This window comes from Oncorhynchus gorbuscha, linkage group LG11 (assembly GCF_021184085.1).
Source record: "Oncorhynchus gorbuscha isolate QuinsamMale2020 ecotype Even-year linkage group LG11, OgorEven_v1.0, whole genome shotgun sequence".
NCBI lineage: Eukaryota > Metazoa > Chordata > Actinopteri > Salmoniformes > Salmonidae > Oncorhynchus > Oncorhynchus gorbuscha.
Genome location: NC_060183.1, coordinates 8,242,413 through 8,257,667, shown reverse-complemented (window position 1 = coordinate 8,257,667; position 15,255 = coordinate 8,242,413). Strand labels below are relative to the sequence as shown.

General features: G+C 43.0%; 1 protein-coding gene across 1 annotated transcript in view; it reads left to right on the top strand.

Moving 5' to 3' along the window:
• Positions 1 to 15,255, top strand: part of LOC124048069 (cAMP and cAMP-inhibited cGMP 3',5'-cyclic phosphodiesterase 10A-like) — a 160,522-nt gene that overhangs the window by 45,647 nt on the left and 99,620 nt on the right. The window contains exon 2 of the mRNA XM_046368474.1: positions 13,842 to 13,976. Coding sequence (XP_046224430.1) covers positions 13,842 to 13,976 — 135 coding nt within the window. The remainder of the gene's footprint in view (positions 1 to 13,841; positions 13,977 to 15,255) is intronic.

The window sequence follows — 15,255 nt, the reverse complement described above, 5'->3', positions numbered from 1 at the left end:
TGGCCGTTTGTGTTACTACTTTACACAAGATCACCTAATCTGGCCGTTTGTGTTTTACTACTTTACACAAGATCACCTAATCTGTCCGTTTGTGTTACTACTTTACACAAGATCACCTAATCTGGCCGTTTGTGTTTTACTACTTTACACAAGATCACCTAATCTGGCCGTTTGTTACTACTTTACACAAGATCACCTAATCTGTCCGTTTGTGTTTTACTACTTTACACAAGATCACCTAATCTGGCCGTTTGTTACTACTTTACACAAGATCACCTAATCTGTCCGTTTGTGTTTTACTACTTTACACAAGATCACCTAATCTGGGCCGTTTGTGTTTTACTACTTTACACAAGATCACCTAATCTGGGCCGTTTGTGTTACTACTTTACACAAGATCACCTAATCTGTCCGTTTGTTACTACTTTACACAAGATCACCTAATCTGGCCTTTTGTGTTTTACTACTTTACACAAGATCACCTAATCTGTCCGTTTGTTACTACTTTACACAAGATCACCTAATCTGTCCGTTTGTTACTACTTTACACAAGATCACCTAATCTGTCCGTTTGTGTTTTACTACTTTACACAAGATCACCTAATCTGGGCCGTTTGTGTTACTACTTTACACAAGATCACCTAATCTGTCCATTTGTTACTACTTTACACAAGATCACCTAATCTGTCCGTTTGTGTTTTACTACTTTACACAAGATCACCTAATCTGGCAGTTTGTTACTACTTTACACAAGATCACCTAATCTGTCCGTTTGTTACTACTTTACACAAGATCACCTAATCTGGGCCGTTTGTGTTTTACTACTTTACACAAAATCACCTAATCTGGCAGTTTGTGTTTTACTACTTTACACAAGATCACCTAATCTGTCCGTTTGTTACTACTTTACACAAGATCACCTAATCTGGCAGTTTGTGTTTTACTACTTTACACAAGATCACCTAATCTGGCAGTTTGTGTTTTACTAATTTACACAAGATCACCTAATCTTTCCGTTTGTTACTACTTTACACAAAATCACCTAATCTGTCCGTTTGTTACTACTTTACACAAGATCACCTAATCTGGCAGTTTGTTACTACTTTACACAAGATCACCTAATCTGGCAGTTTGTGTTTTACTAATTTACACAAGATCACCTAATCTTTCTGTTTGTTACTACTTTACACAAGATCACCTAATCTGTCCGTTTGTTACTACTTTACACAAGATCACCTAATCTGGCAGTTTGTTACTACTTTACACAAGATCACCTAATCTGTCCGTTTGTTACTACTTTACACAAGATCACCTAATCTGGCAGTTTGTTACTACTTTTCACAAGATCACCTAATCTGGCCGTTTGTTACTACTTTACACAAGATCACCTAATCTGGCCGTTTGTTACTACTTTACACAAGATCACCTAATCTGGCCGTTTGTTACTACTTTACACAAGATCACCTAATCTGGCAGTTTGTTACTACTTTACACAAGATCACCTAATCTGGCAGTTTGTTACTTCTTTACACAAGATCACCTAATCTGGGCCGTTTGTGTTTTACTCCTTTACACAAGATCACCTAATCTGGCAGTTTGTGTTTTACTACTTTACACAAGATCACCTAATCTGGCCGTTTGTTACTACTTTACACAAGATCACCTAATCTGGCAATTTGTGTTTTACTACTTTACACAAGATCACCTTTTCACCCCATAAATTGAGTGGAATTAATCAACTCATTTTTGATGTCAATATAATAGTTTATAGTCAGCCAGATGATACTAAATTGGTTTAAACAGATTCTTTGGTTTGGGTAACGTTTACAACAACAGCACTTTACAGTTGAAAGGGGACAGCTCTGGCAGGGCAGAAATTTGACGAACGGACTTGTTGGAAAGGTGGCATCGTATGACAGTGCCACTTTGAAAGTCACTGAGCACTTCAGTACGGGCCATTCTACCGTCAATGTTTGTCTATGGAGGATGCATGTGCTCGATTTGATACACCTCTCAGCATCTATCCACTGGTATATTGGGGCGGCAGGGTAGCCTAGTGGTTAGAGCGTTGGACTAGTAACCGGAAGGTTGCGAGTTCAAACCCCCGAGCTGACAAGGTACAAATCTGTCGTTCTGCCCCTGAGCAAGGCAGTTAACCCACTGTTCCGAGGCTATTGAAAATAAGGATGTGTTCTTAACTGACTTGCCTGGTTAAATAAAGGTAAAATAAAAAAATATGTACTATACCCAAGTTCGTCGTGGTCTGTTAGAAGAGAGCAAACGGTACATGTCGCCATGGTTTTTATCCCATTTCCATTGATTTCAATACATTGTGAGCGATTAATTTGCACGCGTTATTGATTACAGTTGAACAAGCTAATACATTCCAGTTTAGAGTGGCTGCTTGGTAAATGTTGTGTGTGTGTGCAGTCGATAAGGTAATTATCGACTATAATTTAATAAAATAAGTCTTCTGAATTCAAGTGTGACACATTTATGTGTAGGGAGTTATTTTGGTCTTCAAAATATCACATTTCAGTATATTGATTATTATCTTAGACATTTAAAAACAGTGTTTTGGCACGAGGCTATAAATATAAAATCGATGACTACAGGAAGCGGCAACAGTATCATTTTTGATGTTTTATGAACATAAATTATACTTTTAACAATATTTTTCCAACAGGATGCTACTTAATCATGCAAAAACTTCAGAATGAGCCCAAAAACGTGCTTTAATATAATAATTATGATTATATAACTGAAATCGTAAAAATAAGTCAGTCTTGCCTACAATTATAATGATAGTTAACCACAACATACCCAAAAGTATGTTCTGATTCTCCCACGGGAGTTGTGATTCTCCCACGGGAGTTGTGATTCTCCCACGGGAGTTGTGATTCTCCCACGGGAGTTGTGATTCTCCCACGGGAGTTCTGATTCTCCCACGGGAGTTCTGATTCTCCCACGGGAGTTCTGATTCTCCCACGGGAGTTCTGATTCTCCCACGGGAGTTGTGATTCTCCCACGGGAGTTCTGATTCTCCCACGGGAGTTCTGTTTCTCCCACGGAGTTCTGATTCTCCCACGGAGTTCTGATTCTCCCACGGGAGTTCTGATTCTCCCACGGGAGTTCTGATTCTCCCACGGGAGTTTTGGTAACTGGCTACAATTGCTATACTTTCAAGCATAATATCTTGTCTGACTGAAATCTATAAGCTCTGTGTTTTAGTTGGCACAGTGTGGCATTTTAAATGTCCTTTAAGGTTTTCACATTCTTCTTTAATGTGTTGTTTTAATTCCTAAATTTAATTTCCCATTTGATTTTGATACATTTGGGACCTGACTAAGGATATGATAAACGTAAAAATAAAAACAATCCTAGCGTTTAAACAGTCATTTTTAAATTATAAAATTACATGTGAATTCACAATGCAGATATTGTCCTGCATATGACCACTAGGGGACGATGCAGTTCAATCTACAGTAGTCATGACTACCTACCAGACAGCACCTACCTTACTGCTGTCCCCCACCCACTCAGCAACAATGGTAGTTAAAACAGTGATCTCTCAATACACAGGACTTTCTGTGATGGCTGTGATGTATGTGATGGCTGTGACGTATGTGATGGCTGTGATGGCTGTTATGTATGTGATGGCTGTGATGTATGTGATGTATGTGATGGCTGTGATGTATGTGATGGCTGTGATGGCTGTTACGTATGTGATGGCTGTGATGTATGTGATGTATGTGATGGCTGTGATGCATGTGATGACTGTGATGTATGTGATGGCTGTGATGTATGCGATGTATGTGATGGCTGTGGTGTATGTCATATATGTGATGGCTGATGTATGTGATGGAAGTGATGGCTGGTGACATATGTGATGGCTGTGATGTATGTGATGGCTGTGATGTATGTGATGGCTGTGATGTATGTATGTATGTGATGGCTGTGATGTATGTGATGGCTGTGATGTATGTGATGGCTGTGATGTATGTGATGGCTGTGATGGCTGTGATGTATGTGATGGCTGTGATGGCTGTGATGTATGTGATGTATGTGATATATGTGATGGCTGTGATGTATGTGATGGCTGTGATGTATGTGATGGCTGTGATGTATGTGATTGCTGTGAAGTATGTGATGGCTGTGATGTATGTGATGGCTGTGATGTATGTGATGGCTGTGATGTATGTGATGGCTGTGATGTGATGTGATGGCTGTGATGTGATGTGATGTATGTGATATATGTGATGGCTGTGATGTATGTGATGGCTGATGATGTATGTGATGGCTGATGATGTATGTGATGGCTGTGATGTATGTGATGGCTGTGATGGCTGTGATGTATGTGAGCTGTGATGTTCACAGACGATCCAACAATACTGTTAACTGGCCACGTGATGTGTGTGTTCGTGAGCTCACGCAGAGCAATCGTTGCATAATTTCTCCGATCCCTCAAGGTTGTGGACATGTTGTGAGTCTGGATCTACACATGCCATCGGGGTTTATTAAAGCCAACATCCCACTGACCGTCGGCTGCTTTTCAACTGCAGCCAATGCTGTAATCAGCGATGGGATTTCTGATCTCTCTCTCGTGGCACTTTGTTGGTGTGAGGAGCCTGTCTGTCTGCTGTTAGGGACCTGCTGCCAGTAACAGTTTGGGTCTCACAGGCCCCTCGCTCTCAGATGGTTGTACACGTACTGACACTCAATTCCACCTCGCAAAGTTTGCAATTCAACTGCAGCCAATGCTGTCTTCTCGTTGGTCTTCTGAAAGTTTTGCCAAAAACAGGACTTCGTTGGTCTTCTGAAAGTTTTGCCAAAAACCTGTCTCACTCTCTAGCCATTGTTTCCAACTGTTACCGGCGTTGGCGTACGGAGTGCTTTATATTTCCTGTCTCACTCTCTAGCCATTGTTTCCAACTGTTACCGGCGTTGGCGTACGGAGTGCTTTATATTTCCTGTCTCACTCTCTAGCCATTGTTTCCAACTGTTACCGGCGTTGGCGTACGGAGTGCTTTATATTCCCTGTCTCACTCTCTAGCCATTGTTTCCAACTGTTACCGGCGTTGGCGTACGGAGTGCTTTATATTTCCTGTCTCACTCTCTAGCCATTGTTTCCAACTGTTACCGGCGTTGGCGTACGGAGTGCTTTATATTTCCTGTCTCACTCTCTAGCCATTGTTTCCAACTGTTACCGGCGTTGGCGTACGGAGTGCTTTATATTTCCTGTCTCACTCTCTAGCCATTGTTTCCAACTGTTACCGGCGTTGGCGTACGGAGTGCTTTATATTTCCTGTCTCACTCTCTAGCCATTGTTTCCAACTGTTACCGGCGTTGGCGTACGGAGTGCTTTATATTTCCTGTCTCACTCTCTAGCCATTGTTTCCAACTGTTACCGGCGTTGGCGTACGGAGTGCTTTATATTTCCTGTCTCACTCTCTAGCCATTGTTTCCAACTGTTACCGGCGTTGGCGTACGGAGTGCTTTATATTTCCTGTCTCACTCTCTAGCCATTGTTTCCAACTGTTACCGGCGTTGGCGTACGGAGTGCTTTATATTTCCTGTCTCACTCTCTAGCCATTGTTTCCAACTGTTACCGGCGTTGGCGTACGGAGTGCTTTATATTTCCTGTCTCACTCTCTAGCCATTGTTTCCAACTGTTACCGGCGTTGGCGTACGGAGTGCTTTATATTTCCTGTCTCACTCTCTAGCCATTGTTTCCAACTGTTACCGGCGTTGGCGTACGGAGTGCTTTATATTTCCTGTCTCACTCTCTAGCCATTGTTTCCAACTGTTACCGGCGTTGGCGTACGGAGTGCTTTATATTTCCTGTCTCACTCTCTAGCCATTGTTTCCAACTGTTACCGGCGTTGGCGTACGGAGTGCTTTATATTTCCTGTCTCACTCTCTAGCCATTGTTTCCAACTGTTACCGGTTTCCAACTGTTACCGGTCGTTGGCGTACGGAGTGCTTTATATTTCCTGTCTCACTCTCTAGCCATTGTTTCCAACTGTTACCGGCGTTGGCGTACGGAGTGCTTTATATTTCCTGTCTCACTCTCTAGCCATTGTTTCCAACTGTTACCGGCGTTGGCGTACGGAGTGCTTTATATTTCCTGTCTCACTCTCTAGCCATTGTTTCCAACTGTTACCGGCGTTGGCGTACGGAGTGCTTTATATTCCCTGTCTCACTCTCTAGCCATTGTTTCCAACTGTTACCGGCGTTGGCGTACGGAGTGCTTTATATTTCCTGTCTCACTCTCTAGCCATTGTTTCCAACTGTTACCGGCGTTGGCGTACGGAGTGCTTTATATTTCCTGTCTCACTCTCTAGCCATTGTTTCCAACTGTTACCGGCGTTGGCGTACGGAGTGCTTTATATTTCCTGTCTCACTCTCTAGCCATTGTTTCCAACTGTTACCGGCGTTGGCGTACGGAGTGCTTTATATTTCCTGTCTCACTCTCTAGCCATTGTTTCCAACTGTTACCGGCGTTGGCGTACGGAGTGCTTTATATTTCCTGTCTCACTCTCTAGCCATTGTTTCCAACTGTTACCGGCGTTGGCGTACGGAGTGCTTTATATTTCCTGTCTCACTCTCTAGCCATTGTTTCCAACTGTTACCGGCGTTGGCGTACGGAGTGCTTTATATTTCCTGTCTCACTCTCTAGCCATTGTTTCCAACTGTTACCGGCGTTGGCGTACGGAGTGCTTTATATTTCCTGTCTCACTCTCTAGCCATTGTTTCCAACTGTTACCGGCGTTGGCGTACGGAGTGCTTTATATTTCCTGTCTCACTCTCTAGCCATTGTTTCCAACTGTTACCGGCGTTGGCGTACGGAGTGCTTTATATTTCCTGTCTCACTCTCTAGCCATTGTTTCCAACTGTTACCGGCGTTGGCGTACGGAGTGCTTTATATTTCCTGTCTCACTCTCTAGCCATTGTTTCCAACTGTTACCGGCGTTGGCGTACGGAGTGCTTTATATTTCCTGTCTCACTCTCTAGCCATTGTTTCCAACTGTTACCGGCGTTGGCGTACGGAGTGCTTTATATTTCCTGTCTCACTCTCTAGCCATTGTTTCCAACTGTTACCGGCGTTGGCGTACGGAGTGCTTTATATTTCCTGTCTCACTCTCTAGCCATTGTTTCCAACTGTTACCGGCGTTGGCGTACGGAGTGCTTTATATTTCCTGTCTCACTCTCTAGCCATTGTTTCCAACTGTTACCGGCGTTGGCGTACGGAGTGCTTTATATTTCCTGTCTCACTCTCTAGCCATTGTTTCCAACTGTTACCGGCGTTGGCGTACGGAGTGCTTTATATTTCCTGTCTCACTCTCTAGCCATTGTTTCCAACTGTTACCGGCGTTGGCGTCTCACGGAGTGCTTTATATTTCCTGTCTCACTCTCTAGCCATTGTTTCCAACTGTTACCGGCGTTGGCGTACGGAGTGCTTTATATTTCCTGTCTCACTCTCTAGCCATTGTTTCCAACTGTTACCGGCGTTGGCGTACGGAGTGCTTTATATTTCCTGTATATAATTGTAAAGATTCATATCTCCTCTAGCCATTGTTTAACCTTATAGCATTGTCGCATTGTTTAGGTATTTATTAATATATATATTTTTAAATCACTCTAGCCATTGTTTCGGAACTGTTAGTGGTAGTTAACAGCACTGTGATTTTAATTTTGTTGAGGAAAAAAACCCGAAGTAGTCATGCTTTATTTGTTCACGAAAAGGTAAAACCAGTGGTCTATTCAGAACACTAGATACAGCATCTACAGTCTCAATACTTACAAAATTCCCTGTACCTCTCTAGCCAAACATTCACACGCACACATGCACACTCACTCTCTAGCCACACGTGCACACACACACATGCACACTCACTCAGCCATTGTTTCCAACTGTTGCACACACACACATGCACACTCACTCACACACGTGCACACACACATGCACACTCACAAACGTGCACGCTCACTCACACACGTGCACACACACATGCACACTCACTCACACACGTGCACACACACATGCACACTCACTCACACACGTGCAGACACACATGCACACTCACAAACGTGCACACTCACTCACACACGTGCACACACACACATGCACACTCACTCACACACGTGCACACACACACATGCACACTCACTCACACACGTGCACACACACACATGCACACTCACTCACACACGTGCACACATGCACACTCACTCACACACGTGCACACATGCACACTCACTCACACACGTGCACACACACAAACGTGCACACTCACTCACACACGTGCACACACACAGAACGGACAGTGAAGACAGACGCCAGCATGTCCATTAAGTATTGGGCCTCCTTCCCCAGGAGACGCAGACGGCCACTGTCCCAGGGGCCCAGAGCTGGTTGGAATTATGTCATGATTTCAACCAGCTCTGCCATCTTCGATGTTTAGATGGAGCTATTATCCCTCGATCAAAAGCAGAAATACTATTTTTCTGTCAGATATTTTTTTGTCTTCCTTTCTCTGCCAATTGATGGATGAGTGAAATATATAATTAATGAATGAATGAAAGAAGTACTATATAATTAATGAATGAAAACCCTGCTGAAACAAACTGCATATACCAGAATACATTTCAAGCTGGTCCATGCTGGTCAGTGCTTGTTGTGTTTTCGCTGGTGACCAGCCTTAGCAGTGTTTTGGACACTGGTGACCAGCCTTCGCAGTATTTTGGACACTGGTGATCAGCCTTCGCAGTATTTTGGACACTGGTGATCAGAATGAATCGAAGTATTTTGGACACTGGTACCAGAATACATTTTGGACACTGGTCCAGCTGGTCAGTGTTTTGGACACTGGTGACCAGCCTTCGCAGTATTTTGGACACTGGTGATCAGCCTTCGCAGTATTTTGGACACTGGTGATCAGCCTTCGCAGTATTTTGGACACTGGTGATCAGCCTTCGCAGTATTTTGGACACTGGTGATCAGCCTTCGCAGTATTTTGGACACTGGTGATCAGCCTTCGCAGTATTTTGGACACTGGTGATCAGCCTTCGCAGTATTTTGGACACTGGTGATCAGCCTTCGCAGTATTTTGGACACTGGTGATCAGCCTTCGCAGTATTTTGACACTGGTGATCAGCCTTCGCAGTATTTTGGACACTGGTGATCAGCCTTCGCAGTATTTTGGACACTGGTGATCAGCCTTCGCAGTATTTTGGACACTGGTGATCAGCCTTCGCAGTATTTTGGACACTGGTGATCAGCCTTCGCAGTATTTTGGACACTGGTGATCAGCCTTCGCAGTATTTTGGACACTGATCAGTGATTTTGGACACTGGTGATCAGCCTTCGCAGTATTTTGGACACTGGTGATCAGCCTTCGCAGTATTTTGGACACTGGTGATCAGCCTTCGCAGTATTTTGGACACTGGTGATCAGCCTTCGCAGTATTTTGGACACTGGTGATCAGCCTTCGCAGTATTTTGGACACTGGTGATCAGCCTTCGCAGTATTTTGGACACTGGTAACCAGCCTTCGCAGTATTTTGGACACTGGTGACAGCATAAACTGTGTTTTTGACACCGGTAACAGCATAAACTAAAGTAAAACTGTAATCAAGTCACATTATGCCAATTTGCAAAGTAATGTCCAATTCCTTTTGAAATCCAGTCAGAGGATTCCCAAAATCTACATTCAGAATAACTGCCAGAGTTAAACAAAAACGTTTATGGAGTGAATCATCTAAACTGGAACAACAATCTATGTAACGGCAGCAATAAGTCTACTATACAGATTGGATTAGTTTAGAAAACAATATGTAATTTGTGTTGTGTTGCATAACATATACATTTTGAAAGAATAAATCAATCAATGTACGTGCAAAAAAACACAGATATTGCAACAAACAATTCTAAATATCAAACTGCAATAGAGCATGCTGGGAAATATGTGCTGGCGGGGGCCGCATTAGCATATTTGGGGACATCTGTTGTATTTGTGCCAACCATCAGTGGAAGTGTTGTACCAGTTTAAGTTGGTTTTATCATGTTTATGACAGTTGAGCACCTAATTTGTTCACTGTCAGTTCTACAATCTTGGTCAGAGGTTGTGACAATCCGGAGTTGGACTGTGTTGCTGTGCATCTTCCAGTAACTTAATGGCAATTAGTCACTGGGAAGGTTAGTTTTCAGTAACTTACTGTCTGCAAGTAATTATTGAAATATTCACAGTTAGTGTGTCACGCAGACTGGCCTGATGGTGTGACTGGAAGATCGGTTTGATGCCAATGATGACGCCAGGTCCCGAGTGTACAGACACAAATAATACTTAGTAGTCTTGTAAACACTCCATTTTAGTGAAGGTATAGTCATCTACTGGTACAACACTTCTACTCACGGTTGGTACAAATACACATATATTAGACCACACTCCCTAATATGCTAATCAACTCCACCGGTACATTGCCGGTGATGATTGTACCTTATATTCAAAATATTGTGTTGAAAAATTGATTATCTGCACATCAGAATCACCTTAATTTGCAAAGTAGATTTACACATACCCAGAATTTGCCTTCGTGTGAAGGTGCTGCCACCCACCCTACCATGCACCCTAAAAGGTACTGCCCAGTAGCATGTGTAAGGTACCTTATGTGGGAACAACACTGTAGGCTAACTAGACCCTAATTTCAAGAGTGTTTGGATATATGTTCCTGGTAATAAAGACCTGGTGACACTGCTGAAACATTAATGAATACCCTTCTGCTTAAAAGCTTTTAAAAGTTCAAATCCCCAAAGCATTTATGCACTTTTTATATCAAGTGTCCCTGATCTCTGTAAAAAAAAAAAATGACATTGAAATAATCTGACAACTAATAATCTTGATTTAATTCTGAGTAGTTTATAGCAAAGTGCAGAAATGTTTTCTCGCTATTAAATCTGTGGCTAATCTCTGTCAGGCCCACAGAACTGGTGGCGTAGCAGGAAATTCAGATCATAAGCCACCAAGATGTTGTGAGTTCAAATTCCAAGTCTCAAGTCATTCCTCTTACCGCAATAACAGCTTCATTCAGCTGTAAAAATGTATTCATTTGTTGTTGTTTACTTTTCACTGCAACCAGTAGCCTGTAGTGTACTGTAAAATTACAGAAACAATTAACAATGTAGCATTTCATGACAACGTTAAGCGTGGAGATGGACCAACTGAAGTTGAAGATTCCCGGCTCCATTTGGTGCATCGCAGACCCGGAGGAGGGGGAGGAGGGGGGGGATGGGGGGGAGGAGGAGGGGGGGGAGGGGGGGGGGGGAGGAGGAGGGGGGGGGGGGGGGAGGGGAGGAAGGGGGAGGGGGAGGGGGAGGAGGAGGGAGGGAGGGAGGAGGGGGGGAGGAGGAGGGAGGGAGGGGGAGGGGGATGATATAGAGGAGTCAATGTTCACTCCATTTAAATTTTGAGTCACTGCCTGACAAGGTCCTGTTAGGATATATCAGTTGTCCTGTTGGAGCTTTTGTGCCGAAAACACTGCGTTTCAGGTGCATCATTTATGATCTGACTTCAGAAGAGTTCCAGGGTGTGTTTAGGGGTGGTGTCCCGTCCTGCCAGGCCGTTGGCACAGTGTGTACCCCAGGGAACAACTCTACCGGTGCATGGTGCAGGAGCAGATAGGGTCTAAGTAGTGGAATGGGGTAGTGGGTTTTAATGAGGGGTGGTGTCCCGTCCTGCCAGGCCGTTGGCATGGTGCAGGAGCAGATAGGGTCTAAGTAGTGGAATGGGGTAGTGGGTTTTTAATGGTGTCTAGGGCTCTATTTCACTTTCTTAGAGGAACAGACTAATCAAGATAATTTAATGTAGGTAGACTGTGAATGGTCTCACTCCAGTACAGTAGGTAGACTCTGAATGACCTCTCTCTCCAGTACAGTAGGTAGACTGTGAATGGCCTCTCTCTCCAGTACAGTAGGTAGACTGTGAATGGCCTCTCTCTCCAGTACAGTAGGTAGACTGTGAATGGCCTCTCTCTCCAGTACAGTAGGTAGACTGTGAATGGCCTCTCTCTCCAGTACAGTAGGTAGACTGTGAATGGCCTCTCTCTCCAGTACAGTAGGTAGACTGTGAATGACCTCTCTCTCCAGTACAGTAGGTAGACTGTGAATGGCCTCTCTCTCCAGTACAGTAGCTAGACTGTGAATGGCCACACTCCAGTACAGTAGGTAGACTGTGAATGGCCTCTCTCTCCAGTACAGTAGGTAGACTGTGAATGGCCTCTCTCTCCAGTACAGTAGGTAGACTGTGAATGGCCTCACTCCAGTACAGTAGGTAGACTGTGAATATCCACACTCTCCAGTACAGTAGGTAGACTGTGAATGGCCTCTCCAGTACAGTAGGTAGACTGTGAATATCCACACTCTCCAGTACAGTAGGTAGACTGTGAATGGCACCTCCAAAAGTTGAGTGTGAATGGCCAATCAAGTTCCAAAGAAGAAGAAGAAGCACATAAAAGTTGTATGCGATCTGCCAATCAAGTTCCAAAGATGAAGAAGAAGCAGCATTTCATGGCAACGAGAGGAAAGAAAAACATGATGGAAAGGGAAAGAACAGGAGGGTTCTTCAAAGCCATCACAGAACCCCTCAAACCATTCCTGCTATTCTGGTCAAGGAGGTCTGCAAAACCACGCCCATCATTAACATATTTCCCAACATGCTGTCAGCCCCTGACCATGGAGAGACATTTTTTCTCACCAGCGAAAACAAAAGGAAGGCTGGTCACCAGCCTATGCTGGTCTATGCTGTTTTTTTTTAGCAGGGAGATGGAATGAATGAAATATGGAATTAATGTATGAATTAATTAATGAAAAAGGAAATTATTGAATGAAATAGGTAATTCATGAAATATATCATGACGAAAAGAGGTAATGAATGAAAGAGGCTATGAATGATATATGTAATAAATGAGAGATAATGAATTAAAGAGGTAATGAATGAATGGATGAAAGATGTTATAAATGAAAGCGGTAATGAATGAATAAAATATGTGTAAATGAAGAGGTAATGAATAAATGAAGAGGTAATGAATGAAAGATGTGTAAATGAAGAGGTAATGAATGAAAGATGTGTTAATGAAGAGGTAATGAATGAATGAAATATGTGTAAATGAAGAGGTAATGAATGTATGAAAGATGTGTAAATGAAGAGGTAATGAATGAAAGATGTGTTAATGAAGAGGTAATGAATGAATGAAATATGTGTAAATGAAGAGGTAATGAATGTATGAAAGATGTGTAAATGAAGAGGTAATGAATGAAAGATGTGTAAATGAAGAGGTAATGAATGAAAGATGTGTTAATGAAGAGGTAATGAATGAATGAAATATGTGTAAATGAAGAGGTAATGAATGTATGAAAGATGTGTAAATGAAGAGGTAATGAATGAATGAAAGATGTGTAAATGAAGAGGTAATGAATGAATGAAAGATGTTATAAATGAAGAGGTAATGAATGAAAGATGTGTAAATGAAGAGGTAATGAATGAATGAAAGATGTTATAAATGAAGAGGTAATGAATGAAAGATGTGTAAATGAAGAGGTAATGAATGAATGAAAGATGTGTAAATGAAGAGGTAATGAATGAATGAAAGATGTGTAAATGAAGAGGTAATGAATGAAAGATGTGTAAATGAAGAGGTAATGAATGAATGAAAGATGTGTAAATGAAGAGGTAATGAATGTATGAAAGATGTGTAAATGAAGAGGTAATGAATGAAAGATGTGTAAATGAAGAGGTAATGAATGAATGAAAGAGCTGACGTCCTCTGTCCCGTGTTGTTGTGCAGGTCTGACTGATGACAAAGTGAAGGCCTACCTCTCCCTTCACCCTCAGATGCTGGATGAGTTTGTATCCGAGAGCGTGAGTTCAGAGACACTGGACAGATGGCACAAGAGGAAGAGCAGCGGAAGCCTGCCTGCAGGTAACACACACACACACACACACATACACACACACTCACCTCTCACGATACACTGTTACATACTGTAGGTCTCAATGGAGCACCAGCTAGTTTATAGAGGATGTGTTCTCCTGAAAAAAGACTTTATGAATTACTGTAAAACTTCAATTCAACACAGTCTCAAATAGTCGCCTGTCCACATTTCAGCAAATAAACACCCGAATGAATTGTTTACGAGGTTTAATGTTTGATGTGTTACATTAAATAATTCAGTAATGAGTCTAAACGTTACGGCTATCATCCATTTTTATCACCAGTAAAAAAAACTTCTAGCCATTGGCTGCTAACAGCTGAGAACTGCCTGCCATTGGCTCCTAACAGCTGAGAACTGCCTGCCATTGGCTGCTAACAGCTGAGAACTGCTAGCCATTGGCTGCTAACAGCTGAGATCTGCTAGCCATTGGCTGCTAACAGCTGAGAACTACTAGCCATTGGCTGCTAACAGCTGAGAACTGCTAGCCATTGGCTGCTAACAGTTGAGAACTGCTAGCCATTGGCTGCTAACAGCTGAGATCTGCTAGCCATTGGCTGCTAACAGCTGAGAACTGCTAGCCATTGGCTGCTAACAGCTGAGAACTGCTAGCCATTGGCTGCTAACAGCTGAGATCTGCTAGCCATTGGCTGCTAACACCTGAGAACTGCTAGCCATTTAGGCAGCCTCAGTTTCGCTTTGTATTTTGTGGGTGTTTGTACCTGTCTCTGTGTTGTAGTCACCAGATAGGCTGTAATTAGTTTCACGTTTTGTTTGTTGTTTTCGTATTTCAGTTATTTCATGTACCGTCATATCTTTCATTTAAGTCATGAGTAACCTACACGCTGCATTTCGGTCCGACTCTCTTCTTACGACAGACGAATGCCGTTACAGAAACACCCACCTCTCACGGACCGAGCAGCGTGTAACTGGCAACGACGTTGATAACTGGCAGGAGCTAAAGGAGGACGTTATGGAAGGTAGAGGCATGGAGTATACGACGTGGGAAGAAATCGACAGGTGGGCGGCCGACCCAGAGAGAGTGCAGGCGCCCGCCTGGGATTCGCTTCAGCAGTGCGAAGAGGGCTATAGACGAATGGAGTCTAAAAGGAAAACACGGCAACGCAGAGCGAAAACCGAAAGTAACCCCCAAATATTTATTGGGGGAGAGCGCAGAGAGAGAGTGGCTGAGTCAGGAGTCAGACCTGAGCCTACTCTCCCTGTTAATTGTGAGGAGCAGCAATATAAGGACTTCTGGTCTTGGGAGAT